Genomic DNA, 17,500 nt, shown 5'->3' with positions numbered 1-17,500 from the left:
TTAAGCAATGACAAGAAAAATCACAAGAAAAATTAATACACAGATGGAAAAGGAGGACAAGATTGCCTAGTGGAAACCCAGCAAACAGACCACCATCAAACCCTACCAGCACAGCGCATCCCCAAGGTAAGGGCTCCATGCCAATACACTGCTAAAATAAGAATTGATCGTATATTACGCATTAGAAAATATAAAGGAAAGCCCTTTAAAATGAAACAACACGGGGATAGCACTGTAGTCAATGCAGGAGACCTGGAGAAGGCAACTGGAGCTAGCAGGGGGTCTGACACATTAGAGATAACCTTCCCTGAGAATGCCAAATCCAAGGAAGCTAGAAAAGCCATAAAACTGGACTCTATGAAGAAAAACCCAGAGACACTACTAATAGACTTGAATGAACAGGGGGAAAAAACAAATCTGTTATTCTACTCAGGGCACCATGAAGCCTGGGACCAGACTCTCAGCAAACATTACAAGAACATCAAAAAACGGGGCATTAGCAGGGGCAAACAAATTAGAGTACAGGATGAGGAGGACCCGGAGACCTTTAATCTCTCCATAAATATGTATAGAAATGGAACTATCATGGTCCAAGGAACGGAACAAAAAATGGAGGAATTTCATCAACAATTCCTGCACATTAAAAACAAAGTGAAAACCCTAATGAAGGAAGGAAGCATATCCACAAGTGACCAGACAATCTCCAGCCACCCCGTCTCCCCCCGTCTCTCTCTCCCGTCTCTCTCTCTCCCGTCTCTCTCCCGTCTCTCTCTCTCCCGTCTCTCTCCCTCTCCCGTCTCTCTCCCTCTCCCGTCTCTCTCTCTCCCGTCTCTCTCTCCCCCGTCTCTCTCTCCCCCGTCTCACTCTCCCCCGTCTCACTCTCCCCCGTCTCACTCTCCCCCGTCTCACTCTCCCCCGTCTCACTCTCCCCCGTCTCACTCTCCCCCGTCTCACTCTCCCCCGTCTCACTCTCCCCCGTCTCACTCTCCCCCGTCTCACTCTCCCCCGTCTCACTCTCCCCCGTCTCACTCTCCCCCGTCTCACTCTCCCCCGTCTCACTCTCCCCCGTCTCACTCTCCCCCGTCTCACTCTCCCCCGTCTCTCTCTCCCGTCTCTCTCTCCCGTCTCTCTCCCCCGTCTCTCTCTCTCCCGTCTCTCTCCCGTCTCTCTCTCTCCCGTCTCTCTCTCTCCCGTCTCTCTCTCTCCCGTCTCTCTCTCTCCCGTCTCTCTCTCTCCCGTCTCACTCTCCCCCCTCACTGCTGAGTATTTGTCACAGTGCAGTAGGAAATGCGTCTCGTCTCTCTCTCTCTCTCCCGTCTCTCTCTGCCGTCTCTCTCTCTCCCGTCTCTCTCTGCCGTCTCTCTTCCCTCTCCCGTCTCTCTTCCCTCTCCCGTCTCTCTTCCCTCTCCCGTCTCTCTTCCCTCTCCCGTCTCTCTCTCTCCCGTCTCTCTCTCTCCCGTCTCTCTCTCTCCCGTCTCTCTCTCTCCCGTCTCTCTCTCTCCCGTCTCTCTCTCTCCCGTCTCTCTCTCTCCCGTCTCTCTCTCTCCCGTCTCTCTCTCTCCCGTCTCTCTCTCTCCCGTCTCTCTCTCTCCCGTCTCTCTCTCTCCCGTCTCTCTCTCTCCCGTCTCTCTCTCTCCCGTCTCTCTCTCTCCCGTCTCTCTCTCTCCCGTCTCTCTCCCGTCTCTCTCTCTCCCGTCTCTCTCTCTCACAGCGAGAACCATGACAATGAAGTCTGGTGAAGTTCATCTTCATATAAATATTATTGAATAATTATTTAAAAAAAAGTGGGGGTGTTGTGGGGGCAATTTGGCTTTATTTGCTCACTTTGCCTTCTGCAGCCTCCGTCTGTTACTGGCTGCAAAATGAGTTAACTGAAAATCTATCAGAGAGCTCGTTTGATGGAAGAGTTGGCGACTTCCTTTCTATTTTTTTTTTTTTTCATTTCTGTGCTCCTCTCAGCTGATTTAGGACCACAAATCGCATAAAAGTTGTGCAGCGAAGCAAGAGACACGTAGAAGCCAAACTGTGCCAGATTTTACAGAAACTTATTGTAAAAATGCAAATTGTCCCTCCAGTGAGGAAGGAGACAAACTCTAGCGCTAGGGGCATTGCAGCTATAAGTCCCCTCACTGGCAGCCAGACTAGTTTGTCAGGTCTCCATAAGGAGAATAGTCTTCCCTGTAAAAATACAAGCAATTTAGGCAAAAAAAAAACCAAACAAATGGTCTCCACAGTTGGACAGCCCCTCTAAGGTGACCATACAACTTAAATAGGTGTTGGCCAATCACCTTTACTTCCAACTTCCCCATTCACATGCACACTCAGCTGTGCATGCACCTTCATTAGGAAAAGGGGAGTCAGCTGCTGCCAGAGACTGGTTAGTGGTGCCTTTTCTCCGATCATTCATTCTCTCCAACATCTGCTGTCAGGGAAAAGTCTAAACGCCCCCCTCTTTGCATTTGATGGCACTTTACCTAATGTAAAAGCATGCATCCAAAGTACGGTATATTTTATTTTTTACTTCCAATAGGTGGCGCTGTGCTAGAGTTTGTCTCCTTTACTGGAGAGACAATTTGAATATTTGAATATTTCCCAGAGGGGCATTGCAGCTATAAGTCCCCTTACCTGGCAGCCAGACTGGCTTGCAAAGTCTCCTTAAGAAGAATAGTGTTCCCCCGTGGTCCCCACATAGCTTTCTCATGAGCCAGATCAGACACCCCCATACTTTGCACTGACGAGGGGCAAGCACCCCGAAACACCGTGTCTGCAAATTGGGATTCTGATCTGGCTTATATATCCTGAGTCATATTGCAAAGGATTGTTGAAGATCCACTTGTGACTTTTAGGATCGCTACTTCCAATAGGTGGCGCTGTGCTAGAGTTTGTCTCCTTTACTGGAGAGACAATTTATATATATATATATATATATATATAATATATTTTATTTTATTTTTTTAATTTTTTTTATTTTATTTTTTTTGCTGTTAGATAGACAAACATATATGTCATACTTGGTCATTTTTACTTCTTTCTTTCTTTTTTATTCTCACAGCACAAGAAGTATTAGAGAACCTAAAAGACCGCTGGTTTCAAGCTGACAACCCCCCAGCTGACCATTCCCTGACTGAGGAGGAATTCCTGTCTTTCCTGCACCCAGAGCACAGCCGGGGGATGCTCAAGTTCATGGTGAAAGAGATCGTTCGTGACCTAGGTGAGAACACTGCTTTTCATGAATGCTTTGTGCCGGATTATATGGTGTACAAGTGGTATACGCTGAGCCTCAATGATGACGCGTTTGATATAGGATCTATGGATCCTCCTTGCACATTGGAAAGTTGCCGTCTGCGTCTCCTGTAGTCTATGGTGGCCACTATATCACACGGGCTATGAAGACAAGGACTTATCGGATCCTCCAGAGGACTTGCTCTCAACTGTGGCTCATACAAGCCATTGTGAAGCAGGACATCCCCTACTTAATGACCCTTGTGGTTGGGTAGTCCCAATCCATTTCAGGGTGAAGACTCCAGCTAATTGTTAGGAGTCTATTTTTCTAGCCTCGGACAACACATGATCACGGCGGTCACTTTCCTCTCCCTGCACTGACAGTCCATCCTGGCTTATCTGCCCGATTTACAGGCAGCACGTACAGACTGTAAATAGATACTCCTCCAGGTATGTTTGACTTACTTGGGTGGGTCCCCGACAACTTTTCCCCACCCATCGGCCCTGAGTGACAGGTCTTTCACTATACGCACCCTCCTTTTTAAAGGGAACCTGAATGCAGAAACTTAATACATGAATCAGTGCCTGTCATTGCAGCAGTGTATGCTTCACTCTACTGCTGGATTTCCGAGAAGCCATACTTTGAAAAGCCGTCCGGGACTGACAGGTCTCTACATACATACATATACACAGAGAGAGACCTGTCAGTCTATGGGAGAGGAGCGAGGAGAAGCTGCCAGGGAGCAAGCTCAAATGTGGTCGTCCCGGGGGCTCAAATGTGGTCGTCCCGGGGGCTCAAATGTGGTCGTCCCGGGGGCTCAAATGTGGTCGTCCCGGGGGCTCAAATGTGGTCGTCCCGGGGGCTCAAATGTGGTCGTCCCGGGGGCTCAAATGTGGTCGTCCCGGGGGCTCAAATGTGGTCGTCCCGGGGGCTCAAATGTGGTCGTCCCGGGGGCTTAAATGTGGTCGTCCCGGGGGCTCAAATGTGGTCGTCCCGGGGGCTCTAATGTGGTCGTCCCGGGGGCTCAAGGTTGCCGGATAGCTGTTCATAGTATATATATATTTTTTTCCCCTAAAATGTAGACTATAATGTACCATGTCTGCAATAACAGTCTGTGTCTGAATCATACTGCCTCCTGTTTGGGGAGCATGAATAAGCTGTCAGGTGACTTAGGCTACGTTCACACATTGGAAAAAAAAAACTGTTTCCAAAAAGTAAGTTTTTGGCTGGTTCTGTAATAAGCAGCTTCTATCTGCCCTGCCATATACAATTCTGAAGTGGAAACTACTGCAGATCATGTGTGTGTGCTGCATATATCTGCATTACCCGTACCAGCGTCATGTGTGACTGCAGGCACCAGAGACTGGAAAGTGTGGCTCACCGCACGTGCCCACCTTCTCTGGCACAGGTGCGGATTAGTCAGACTGGTCTTACCGCACGGCTCTGCTCACAGTGATGCGGTTACAAATGCAGAGTGCTACTTTTTGAAGAGGTGGAGATTGTTCACCTGGTGGGGGGGGTGAGGGGTGCAGCTTCGGTAATGCTTAGTATCCTCGTTTCTGCTTTTTCTTACACTGCAAAAATAGTCATGCATAATACATTGAGAGACTTATCCAAAAAAGTTCCCATTAATTGCTGTATAGGTAGAACAGTCCTCATTTGGCCACAGGGTGTTAGTCGGGGGAGGATCAGATCCCTCAAGTACTGATCTTCTGGGAAACTGACTTGGACTGGCTACCATCATTATGCATTGGTCTGGCCCGCATATAACACTGCAGAACATTTTGAAAATGTATTCTCCAACTACATGGTTTTTAAAAGTAAGTACACCAGCCTCATGAGGTCTATTTAGTAATGCATAAACTTTGTATTGGTCCATTTGGTGAAATAGTAATTTGCAAGCTTATGTATTTGGTGAGCAGGAAGCCACAATCCATCTAGTTTGCATCCTTGCAGACCCGGATCAGCCATACAGTGCATCAGAAGGTTAGATTTCCCCAGTTATTTAGGGATAAGTCGGCCCCAGTAACAGGGGAAATCCGTAATCAAAGAATAAATCAATTACATTTTTCTAATGTCCCCCAACATCCTCTAATGAAAACAAAATAAAAAAAAAATAATAATTTCCACTGTCGCTTCACCCCTTAGAAGCCCAAATTCCCTATATAAAAATTATTATAATGGAAAAAGTGTAATTCAAGAGTAACTAAATATGTATATAAAGCGAGAGAGACATAGATAGCTATATTATATATATATATATATATATATATATATATATATATATATATATATATATATATATATATATATATATATATATATATATATATATATATATATATATACTAGAAGGTGGCCCGATTCTACGCATCGGGTATTCTAGAATTTACGTATTGTGTAGTTCATGTATGATTTTTGTTATATAGATGTTGTTGTGTGTAGTTACCAAGTGTTTGTGTAGGGCGCTGTACATGTTCTGGGTGTGGCGGGGGGTGAGAGCGGTGTTGTATGTGTGTTGCGTGTGTTGCGTTGTTTGTGGAGCGCTGTGTGTCTGTAGCGTTGTGTGTGTGTGTGTGTGTTGTGCGGTTTGTGTGTGTGGTGTGTTTTGGGGGGAGGTATGTTTTGAGCAATGTGTGTGTTGTGCGGTATGTGCGTATATTTGTGTGTGCTGCGGTGTTTGTGTGTTGGGTGTTGTGTGTGTGCAGCGTTGTCTGTGGTTCCCAGTGTGTGTGTGTTGTGCAGTGCGCGTGTGTGTGTGTGTGTGTGTGTGTTGGGGGGAGGTGTGCACCTTCCATCGTGCTCCATCCCCCATGCTGCGCACCCCCCATCGTGCTCCATCCCCCATGCAGCGCACTCCCCATCGTGCTGCATCCCCCATGCTGCGCACTCCCAAACGTGCTCCATCCGCCATGCTGCGCACTCCCAAACGTGGTCCATCCGCCATGCTGCGCACTCCCAAACGTGCTCCATCCGCCATACTGCGCACTCCCCATCGTGCTGCATCCCCCATGCTGCGCACTCCCAAACGTGCTCCATCCGCCATGCTGCGCACTCCCCATCGTGCTCTATCCGCCATGTGTGTGTGCAGCGTTGTCTGTGTGTATGGGTGTCTGTGTAGGGCGTTGTTTGTGGTTCCCAGTGTGTGTGTTGTGCAGTGCGCGTGTGTGTGTGTGTGTGTGTGTGTGTGTTGGGGGGAGGTGTGCACCTTCCATCGTGCTCCATCCCCCATGCTGCGCACCCCCCATCGTGCTCCATCCCCCATGCAGCGCACTCCCCATCGTGCTGCATCCCCCATGCTGCGCACTCCCAAACGTGCTCCATCCGCCATGCTGCGCACTCCCAAACGTGGTCCATCCGCCATGCTGCGCACTCCCAAACGTGCTCCATCCGCCATACTGCGCACTCCCCATTGTGCTGCATCCCCCATGCTGCGCACTCCCAAACGTGCTCCATCCGCCATGCTGCGCACTCCCCATCGTGCTCTATCCGCCATGCTGCGCACTCCCAAACGTGCTCCATCCCCCATGCTGCGCACCCCCCATCGTGCTCCATCCCCCATGCAGCGCACTCCCCATCGTGCTGCATCCCCCATGCTGCGCATTCCCAAACGTGCTGCATCCGCCATGCTGCGCACTCCCAAACGTGGTCCATCCGCCATGCTGCGCACTCCCAAACGTGCTCCATCCGCCATACTGCGCACTCCCCATCGTGCTGCATCCCCCATGCTGCGCACTCCCAAACGTGCTCCATCCGCCATGCTGTGCACTCCCCATCGTGCTCTATCCGCCATGCTGCACACTCCCAAACGTGCTCCATCCGCCATGCTGCGCACTCCCAAACGTGCTCCATCCGCCATGCTGCGCACCCCCCATCATGCTCCATCCGCCATGCTGCACACTCCCAAACGTGCTCCACCCGCCATGCTGCGCACTCCCAAACGTGCTCCTTCCGCCATGCTGCGCACTCCCAAACGTGCTCCATCCGCCATGCTGCGCACTCCCAAACGTGGTCCATCCGTCATGCTGCGCACTCCCCATCGTGCACCATCCGGCATGCTGCGCATTCCCAAACGTGCTCCATCCGCCATGCTGCGCACTCCCAAACGTGCTCCATCCGTCATGCTGCGCACTCCCAAACGTGCTCCATCCGCCATGCTGCGCACTCCCAAACGTGGTCCATCCGCCATGCTGCGCACTCCCAAACGTGGTCCATCCGCCATGCTGCGCACTCCCAAACGTGCTCCATCCGCCATGCTGCGCACTCCCAAACGTGCTCCATCCGCCATGCTGCGCACTGCCAAACGTGCTCCATCCTCCATGCTGCGCACTCCCAAACGTGGTCCATCCGCCATGCTGCGCACTCCCAAACGTGCTCCATCCCCCATGCTGCGCACTCCCAAACGTGCTCCATCCCCCATGCTGCGCACTCCCCATCGTGCTCCATCCCCCATGCTGCGCACCCCCCATCGTGCTCCATTCCCCATGCTGCACCAGCATCAGCCTCTCTGCCCGCAGCATCAGCCTCTCTGCCCGCAGCATCAGCCTCTCTCCTTCTAGCCTCCCCCAGCATCAGCCTCTCTCCTTCTAGCCTCCCCCAGCATCAGCCTCTCTCCTTCCAGCATCAGCCTCTGTGAGGTAAATCCGGAGATATGACGATAAATCATGATATTCAAGTATGTCAGGAAGCCCTCTCCTGGTGTCACCCCCCCTTTCCTTCACACAACTGGTTTAGCAACAAATCCCATGGCCATGTCCTGTGATATGGAAATTAGGTGGCTTAGGAACAATGGACACAGGATGACTCCCTGCCGTCACCCTGTAGTAGGAGCTGCTATCTAATTAGCAAGGCTATGGAAATAGCCAGACAGAACGACTCCAGTAAAAAATGGTTCATATCTCGCAAGCCATATTTCCGATAAATATGGCAACCATAAAAATGGTGTCTCCGCATGCAGACGATGCCGGCACACCCTTTTTATGGGAGCAGGACATCGGGAAATGCCCCAGGCGTGATATCAGCCAATGGGGAACTGGCAGACAGGTCATGAGTCCCCTCGTTCTGTAGCTAAATTCATAACTGTCACAATGAGAGCATTGGCGTCCGCCTACGACGCTCCCAGGCAAAGTTATGGCCCATATTCCATGTTGGGATATTGTCCATAACTCAAGCCAGGGGTGGAGCAGTGCTCCCTGTGAGGTCACGAAGGTAGGAGGGGACCTGGATGTGCCCAGGTTGATAACCCTACTTCGGCCATTTTCCAGTGTTCTTCTGCTCGGGGGCCTGGTTGGGAAAGACCTGTGAGGGAGTTCCTGGAAACCTGGTCTACAGCGCCCCCCTGTGGCCAGACGCACAAGGTAACTGATTGAATTGCATACCTGTTGTAAACCATGCTTTATCTGTAACTGTACTCTGACATATGTATATTCTGTAGATTCCCTATTGTATATATTGTAGTTTCTAGTGTGCTTTAGGCTGATTAAATTATATAATTAATCTTGGGCTGTTCTGTTATCTCGATCTTGAATCCCACGTCTGTGTGTTCGGCTAATAGTTACCGTAAATCGGTTGGTGGCAGCGAATTGTGCCAAGGATTATTGTGGGGAGGCCAGTGAGATTCGGGGAGATTTTATATATTCCGCCCGCGGAGGTCGGGGGAATATATACCTTACTCTCACCGGGGACCCTTCAATAATCGGCATAAGTAGTATAGCGGCCTCCTTGCTTATTGTCGGGCAATTCCATAATTGGCCTGACTATAAGAGGGGCGCTAGAGAGCGCGTCACGTGCTCTGTCTGTCGGTCGGGAGGTATAAAGGAGGGGTGACCCCCACTTGTTACCCCCCGATTGTGACGTACTGGTAGCCAGCGCGGGGGATTTCTGAGTGACCCCCCCGGTGGTTTGTGACATATTGGTGGCATAGCGGTGGGATCGAGATAATAGTGTGTGTGAGTGTGAGACCCATACTCCCAGACACTAAAGACTGCCTGCAGCAGCTGTGGCTGCTGGGGTCTTCAGACTAGCTCAACACTAGAGTGTCAGAGTGCAGATACTGTAAGGTGTGTGGAGGCATCAGGTGTCAGTTCTGTGTCAGTGACCAAAAGTCTGCAAGAATGGCTGATGGCACCAGGAGCAGAGCTATGCAACTGGCCAATGCTAAGGCAGGAGCCGAAGAGAGGGAGGACGGTGCTGTGGACAGCAATGAGGAGGTTGCCCACGAGTCCTCCAGGAGCTCGACGCCAGAAAACCGTTCTGCAGAGGACAGCGCACAAGCTGGCAATTATGGACAAGATGAGGAGCAGCTCACCCAAGGGTCCTCAACGAGCCAGATGCCAGCCCTCCGCTCTGCAATGGACAGTGAATCACCAGGCTCTGCAGCGTGCCGCAGATCACCACGTGCCATTCCACCGAGCCTGGGAGGCTCGGATAGCCTTCTTCAAATGGCTATGGCCCTTCTCCAGGCTGGAGACCAGAAGGGCTACAAGGAACTCCTGGCAGAGCGCAGGGCAGAGCGGCACGCAGAGCGTGAGGCTGCGGAGCGAGAGCGGCAGGCAGCGCGTGAAGAGCGAGAGCGACAGGCAGACCGTGACTACCAGCTGCAGCTAGCTCAGCTCCGGCCCTCATCAGCCACACGTGACCTTCGAGACACCAAACTTCCAAAGGTCCGTGTTGAGGACTTCCCAGTGCTGGAGAAGGATGGAGACTTGGACTCTTTCTTGACTGCTTTTGAACGGACTTGCTTGCAGCACCATCTGGACAAGGACCAGTGGGCCAAATACCTGACCCCCCGTTTAAGGGGTAAGGCCCTGGATGTCCTTGGGGACTTGCCTGCTGAGGCAGATCAGGGCTACGACACCATCAAGCGGGCCCTGATCCAACAGTACAACCTCACCCCAGAGTCCTACCGCAAGAAGTTCCGGAGCCTACAGAAGGGACCAAAGGACTCCTGGGCTGACCACAGGCGGGCACTTGCCCGAGCTGCCGACCACTGGACCCAAGGCCTGCAGCTTTCCACCGGACCGGAGATCCTGGACTTGTTCATCACGGAGCAACTCTTGTGGAACTGCCCTGAGGATCTCCGCCAGTTCATCCGAGACCAGAAGCCAAAGGGGTCCACGGCTACAGCTGCCCTTGCCGATGACTACACCAACAACCGGGCCCCTGAGGCCAGGAGAGCGGCCACCAGCAGCACCTGGAGAGGGGGTAAGATGAATTCTGCGACTGCCCCACCTGCCCCTAGACTGCAGGGGGTGTCCCCCTCAACTCCCCTCTCCAGGCCCGTGGCAGAACCAAGACGGTGCCACCAGTGCAACCTACCTGGACACTTCAAGGCCATGTGCCCTCAGCGTCCCAAGGCCCCGGCTCCGTCCCCGTCCCAAGGGCCGCCCAAGGTGTATTGTGTGGGTGGGGGTGGTGGTAGGTCCCTGGACAGCTTCCAACCTGTCACCGTCGGCCGGTCTGTGACCATAGGACTGCGAGACAGCGCCTCGGAGGTGACTCTGGTGCGGCCTGAGATGGTGTCCCCCCAAGACTTGATCCCTGGAAAAACCCTCGCTGTCTCCGGGATTGGAGGCACTGACCCGGCGCTGCCTGTTGCTGACATTTATGTGGACTGGGGCGCAGGGCGAGGGGTGAGGGAGGTGGGGGTAACTGATCGGATCCCTGCAAACGTGCTACTTGGGACAGATTTGGGGCAGATAACCTCCCAGTTTGGGCCCCAACCAAGGGCTGAACCTTCAGCCAGTATTGACATGCCTCCGGACAATGTTAATGTGTTATCTATGAATGATGTAAGGGAGGAGGGAGTGAACTCTGATATTTCTGCTTGCATAGACACCATAGACACACACTCAGCTGCAGCTGTGACAGGGGAGGGGGTCAGAGAAAGGTGTGACAATGCCTCTACAAGTAATCAGCCTGTGAGCTGGGATCTGTTGCCCTCTGCAGGGATAAGCAGAGAGCAGGGTGCTGCAGGGGGAGGACCAGTGTGTGGGGTGGGGGCTACCACAGCAAATGTGGGGTCCCCAGAGATTTCACAGCGGGGTTCTGTTGCTGCAGGAGGGGAACAGGCAGGTGAGATTGGGGCCGGTCCAGGAGCGGAAGTGCTCCCAGGTAAGATCTCGGTGCATGGTTCCCCCACAACCGGGGTGTCAGGAAGCCAGGTAGGTCTGCCTGAACCGGCGACTTGGTCAGGAACGGAGGAGGAGCAGGCACGACCCACGGTCGCAGCGGCTGTGGCCGCTGTCACCCGCAGTGGGAGTGCTGGAAGCCAAGGGGCCTCCCGGAGGTCCGATAGCTCTTCCCCTTCTGACCAAGTGGCAGCCGAGTCAGGTGGAGGCCAGGACACAGGTCCCGGGGTACTGACTGAAGATGTGACAGTCTCGTCGATTCTGGCCACATCTAGTCAGGGGTTTCAGGCAGCGTTAGAAGCTGACGACAGCCTGAAAGCTCTTAAGGAGCAGGCGGCACAGCCTCCCTCGGACTCGGACCCGGAGCGAGTGGTCTGGGACCAAGGACGGCTGTACCGGGCCACGGTCCAGCAGGGTTCACCGGAGGCGTGGCCCAGGGACCGACAGTTGGTGGTACCCTATCCGTTCCGGACGGAGTTGTTGCGGATCGCACATGAGATTCCGATGGCCGGACACCTAGGGATCGCTAAGACCAAGGCCAGGTTAAACCAGCATTTCTACTGGCCAAAAATGGGGGCCGATGTGGCTGCCTACTGCCGTTCGTGTGAAACCTGTCAGAGAGTGGGGAAGGCGGGGCCACGCCCCAAAGCCCCACTGGTATCTCTGCCAATCATCGATGAGCCTTTCAGGAGGGTGGCTGTGGATCTGGTCGGCCCGCTGGCCATCCCCAGCAGCTCCGGGAAACGCTTCATACTGACGGTAGTGGACTATGCCACCCGGTACCCAGAAGCAGTGGCCTTGTCGTCCATTCGGGCTGACAAGGTGGCCACCGCATTGCTGGAGATTTTCTCCCGAGTGGGTTTTCCCCAGGAAATGCTCACTGACCGGGGGACCCAATTCATGTCCCAGCTGATGGAGGCCCTCTGTAAGCAAGTCCAGGTGCGACATCTGGTGGCCAGCCCGTACCATCCACAGACTAATGGCCTGTGCGAGCGGTTCAATGGCACCTTAAAGCAGATGCTTAAGATGTTGGTCGACTCCCATGGGCGTGACTGGGAGCGGTATCTCCCACACCTGTTATTTGCTTACCGGGAGGTTCCACAGGCCTCAACAGGATTCTCACCGTTTGAGCTCCTGTACGGGCGACGTGTGCGGGGCCCCCTGGCTCTGGTGAAAGAGGCTTGGGAAGGGGATTTGGCCACCCCTGGAGTGTCGGTTATCGAGTATGTCATGCGCTTCCGGGACAAAATGCAGGCCTTGACGCAACTGGTACACGACAATATGGCTCAAGCCCAGGCCGATCAGAAGCGTTGGTACGACCAGAACGCTTGTGAGAGGACCTACCAAGTGGGTCAAAAGGTGTGGGTACTGGTCCCCGTACCACAGGACAAGCTTCAGGCAGCCTGGGAAGGCCCATACCTCGTGTACCAGCAGCTCAACCCTGTAACGTACCTGGTCACCCTGGACCCTGCCCGTGGAAGGCGGAAGCCCTTCCATGTGAACATGATGAAGGCACATCATGAGCGGGAGGCATGTGCGCTCCCCGTGTGCAACCTGCCCGAGGAGGGAGAAGCGGAAACCCTCTTGGATATGCTAGCCCAGGTTAGGGCAGGCGGATCCATTGAGGATGTGGAGGTTGGCCACCAGCTCTTGGAAGACCAACGGTCCCAGCTGTGGGCCACCCTCCTCCCCTTCCGGGGGTTGTTTACCAACCAGCCCGGAAGGACTAACTTGGCTGTCCATCACGTGGACACTGGGGATCATCCCCCGATCCGGCGTTCAGCATATCGGGTCTCCCTGGAGGTGCAGCAACACATGCGCCAGGAGATTGACGAGATGCTGAAGCTGGGGGTGATCCAGGCATCCAACAGCGCTTGGGCCTCACCTGTAGTCCTCGTCCCTAAGAAGGACCGAACCACTCGGTTCTGCGTGGACTACAGGGGGCTCAATGCTGTCACGGTCGCCGATGCGTACCCAATGCCACGCATCGATGACCTGCTCGATCAGTTGGCCGGGGCTCAGTACCTGACCATCATGGATCTGAGCCGGGGATATTGGCAGATCCCCCTGACTCGCAAGGCCAGGGAACGCTCTGCCTTTATTACCCCATTTGGACTGTACGAGTCCACGGTGATGCCATTCGGGATGAGGAATGCCCCTGCCACTTTCCAGCGGATGGTCAACACCCTGCTCAAGGGACTTGAAGGGTACGCGGCCGCGTACCTTGATGACATTGCCGTCTTCAGTCCCACCTGGGAGGACCACCTAGAGCATCTAGCACAGGTGCTCAGGCGGATCCACCGGGCAGGTTTGACCATCAAGCCGGGAAAGTGTCAGCTAGCCATGAGCGAGGTCCAGTACCTCGGTCACCGGGTAGGTGGGAGAACACTGAAGCCCGGGCCTGAGAAAGTGGAGGCCATCGCATCCTGGCCCACCCCCAGGACCAAGAAGCAGGTGATGTCCTTCTTGGGGACCGCTGGGTACTATAGGAGGTTTGTTCCATGCTATAGTAGCCTGGCAAAGCCCTTGACGGACCTCACCAAGAAGAAGCTGCCCTCTGCAGTCGATTGGACAATGGACTGCGAGACAGCCTTCCGGGCCCTAAAGGACGCCCTGTCCAGCCCGCCCGTGCTACAGGCAGCCGACTTCACGCGGCCGTTTGTAGTACAGACCGACGCCAGTGACTTCGGCCTCGGTGCGGTGCTCAGCCAGGTGGACTCTGCGAGCCAAGAGCACCCAGTCTTGTACCTGAGCAGGAAGCTGTTACCAAGGGAAGTTGCCTATTCCACGATGGAGAAGGAGTGCCTGGCCATAGTGTGGGCCCTGCAGCGTCTGCAACCCTATCTATACGGGCGCCACTTCATCGTGGAGACGGACCACAATCCCCTCAGCTGGTTGCACACCGTCTCTGGGACGAATGGGCGATTGTTGCGATGGAGCCTTGCGCTCCAGCAATACAACTTCACCATTCGCCACAAAAGGGGCCGTGACCACGGTAACGCAGACGGGCTGTCCCGACAAGGAGAGGTCGCAGACGGGCGCACGGGGGAACACCGGAGTGTGCTGCCCCCTAGCGCCCTCAAAAGGGGGGAGGTGTGAGGTAAATCCGGAGATATGACGATAAATCATGATATTCAAGTATGTCAGGAAGCCCTCTCCTGGTGTCACCCCCCCTTTCCTTCACACAACTGGTTTAGCAACAAATCCCATGGCCATGTCCTGTGATATGGAAATTAGGTGGCTTAGGAACAATGGACACAGGATGACTCCCTGCCGTCACCCTGTAGTAGGAGCTGCTATCTAATTAGCAAGGCTATGGAAATAGCCAGACAGAACGACTCCAGTAAAAAATGGTTCATATCTCGCAAGCCATATTTCCGATAAATATGGCAACCATAAAAATGGTGTCTCCGCATGCAGACGATGCCGGCACACCCTTTTTATGGGAGCAGGACATCGGGAAATGCCCCAGGCGTGATATCAGCCAATGGGGAACTGGCAGACAGGTCATGAGTCCCCTCGTTCTGTAGCTAAATTCATAACTGTCACAATGAGAGCATTGGCGTCCGCCTACGATGCTCCCAGGCAAAGTTATGGCCCATATTCCATGTTGGGATATTGTCCATAACTCAAGCCAGGGGTGGAGCAGTGCTCCCTGTGAGGTCACGAAGGTAGGAGGGGACCTGGATGTGCCCAGGTTGATAACCCTACTTCGGCCATTTTCCAGTGTTCTTCTGCTCGGGGGCCTGGTTGGGAAAGACCTGTGAGGGAGTTCCTGGAAACCTGGTCTACAGCGCCCCCCTGTGGCCAGACGCACAAGGTAACTGATTGAATTGCATGCCTGTTTGTAAACCATGCTTTATCTGTAACTGTACTCTGACATATGTATATTCTGTAGATTCCCTATTGTATATATTGTAGTTTCTAGTGTGCTTTAGGCTGATTAAATTATATAATTAATCTTGGGCTGTTCTGTTATCTCGATCTTGAATCCCACGTCTGTGTGTTCGGCTAATAGTTACCGTAAATCGGTTGGTGGCAGCGAATTGTGCCAAGGATTATTGTGGGGAGGCCAGTGAGATTCGGGGAGATTTTATATATTCCGCCCGCGGAGGTCGGGGGAATATATACCTTACTCTCACCGGGGACCCTTCAATAATCGGCATAAGTAGTATAGCGGCCTCCTTGCTTATTGTCGGGCAATTCCATAATTGGCCTGACTATAAGAGGGGCGCTAGAGAGCGCGTCACGTGCTCTGTCTGTCGGTCGGGAGGTATAAAGGAGGGGTGACCCCCACTTGTTACCCCCCGATTGTGACGTACTGGTAGCCAGCGCGGGGGATTTCTGAGTGACCCCCCCGGTGGTTTGTGACAGCCTCCCTCTCCCAGCCTTCCCCAGGATCAGCCTCTCTCCTCCCAGCCTCCGTCCTCCCAGCCTTCCCCAACATCAGCCTCCCCCAGCATCAGCCTCTCTCCTTCCAGCCTCTCCCAGCATCACCCTCTCTCCTTCCAGCCTCCCCCAGCATCAGCCTCCCTCTCCCAGCCTTCCCCAGGATCAGCCTCTCTCCTCCCAGCCTCCGTCCTCCCAGCCTTCCCCAGCATCAGCTTTCCCCTCCCAGCCTCCCTCAGCATCAGCCTTCCCCAGCATCAGCCTCTCTCCTCCCAGCCTCAGCCTCTCTCCTTCCAGCCTTCCCCAGCATCAGCCTCTCTCCTCCCAGCTTTCCTGTGATATTGTCCTGGATTAACCTCTGAGGCTTGGGAGTAATAAAGATGGGAATCAGGGATGTTTGTGTGTTTTTATTTCAAATAACATTTTTCAAAAAGTGTTTTCTTTTCTTTATTACCAAACGGAGGTTCATAATGGCCGTGTCTACACAGGCATGACATTATGAACCTCGGGCTTAGTGCCAGTTTGCAGAAAACTGGCATTAACCCCTTCAGATTACCCAGCCAGCCAAATGCATCAGGGCGGCTGGATGAGCCTCGGTACAGCACCTGAGAATGGCGCTTCACAATGAAGCCGCCATTTTCAGGGGCAGCTGAGGACTGTTTTTCTCAGCGGGAGGGGCAGAGAATGCTTCAGCCTTATCCCGCTGAGAAGCACAGCCCTCAGTTGCTTGCTTGCATCGGGCTGGACAGTGAAAATACAGCGGAGCACATTTTTTTTTTTTTTTTTTTTTTTAAAAAGAATTGTGAAAAAAGAGCTGGGATCCTGTTTTGCCAGCTAAAAGCAAGCAGCCTGTAACTAGCTGCTTTTAGCTGGCAATCCAGAGTCCGGACACAACACGACTACACTGCCACTACTCTACACTACAAAATGGTGAAACTTCCTCTTCCTGCACTATCCTACGTCACTTCCTGCGGATTTGTTTGCGAGATCCGCACCAAATCCGCAGGAAAAAGAGCCTGTGGGAACAGACCTGCGGATTTCTTGCGGATTTTACACCTTGCATTGACTTGCATGGGAAAAATCCGCACCAAAATCCGCAACAATAATTGACATGCTGCAGATTTTTCCGCATCAAAATCCGCGGCAAATCCGCCGCGGAAAAATCCGCAGCATGGGCACAGCATTTCCAAAATGCCATTGAAATGGCTTGGAAGTGCTGCTGCTGCAGATTTTCGGTAAATCCGCGGCAAATCCGCGGTAAATCCGCAGCGTGGGCACATAGCCTAACTGTCCCTGTATACACTAGCATAGATAAAGAGATCTTTAGAAAAAGGATTTCTAAACATCCTTTGATATGCTAATGAGCGTAGGGACTAGACGCAAGGCTGTTTGTCCCCCCCCCCCCCCCGGATAGTCCACCTTCTTAGCAATTAGGGCAGCCACAGGGGCATGCTAACATGCTATTCATATAAAGGATCATTAGAAATACTTTTTCTATAGATCCCTTTATCTATGCTAGTGTATACAGGGACGGTTAGGCAGGGATTAGCAATATGCACCCAAAACTGCTCGTGCTACTGGCTGAATATTGCACCTGACAGGTTCCTTTTAGTAAAAGGTGATGCCCCTGCTCTGTTCTATATTAGGCTCCTAACTGAATTATTGGCCACCACGCATGGGGCTTTTTGCAGATGTGACTGAATCCAAAAGTGATGTCACTTGATTGACAGTTGCAGACAGGGGAAATTATTTGGAGAAG

At 53.0% G+C, this 17,500-nt stretch overlaps 1 protein-coding gene across 1 annotated transcript in view; it reads left to right on the top strand.

Moving 5' to 3' along the window:
- The window catches only part of SDF4 (stromal cell derived factor 4), a 64,673-nt gene that overhangs the window by 37,701 nt on the left and 9,472 nt on the right, over positions 1–17,500 (top strand). Inside the window, exon 5 of the mRNA XM_075327245.1 lies at positions 3,053–3,211. Coding sequence (XP_075183360.1) covers positions 3,053–3,211 — 159 coding nt within the window. The remainder of the gene's footprint in view (positions 1–3,052; positions 3,212–17,500) is intronic.

The sequence above is a fragment of the Anomaloglossus baeobatrachus genome, chromosome 11 (assembly GCF_048569485.1).
Source record: "Anomaloglossus baeobatrachus isolate aAnoBae1 chromosome 11, aAnoBae1.hap1, whole genome shotgun sequence".
NCBI lineage: Eukaryota > Metazoa > Chordata > Amphibia > Anura > Aromobatidae > Anomaloglossus > Anomaloglossus baeobatrachus.
The sequence above is the reverse complement of the archived record's forward strand: the minus strand, read 5'-3'. Positions and strand labels throughout refer to the sequence as shown.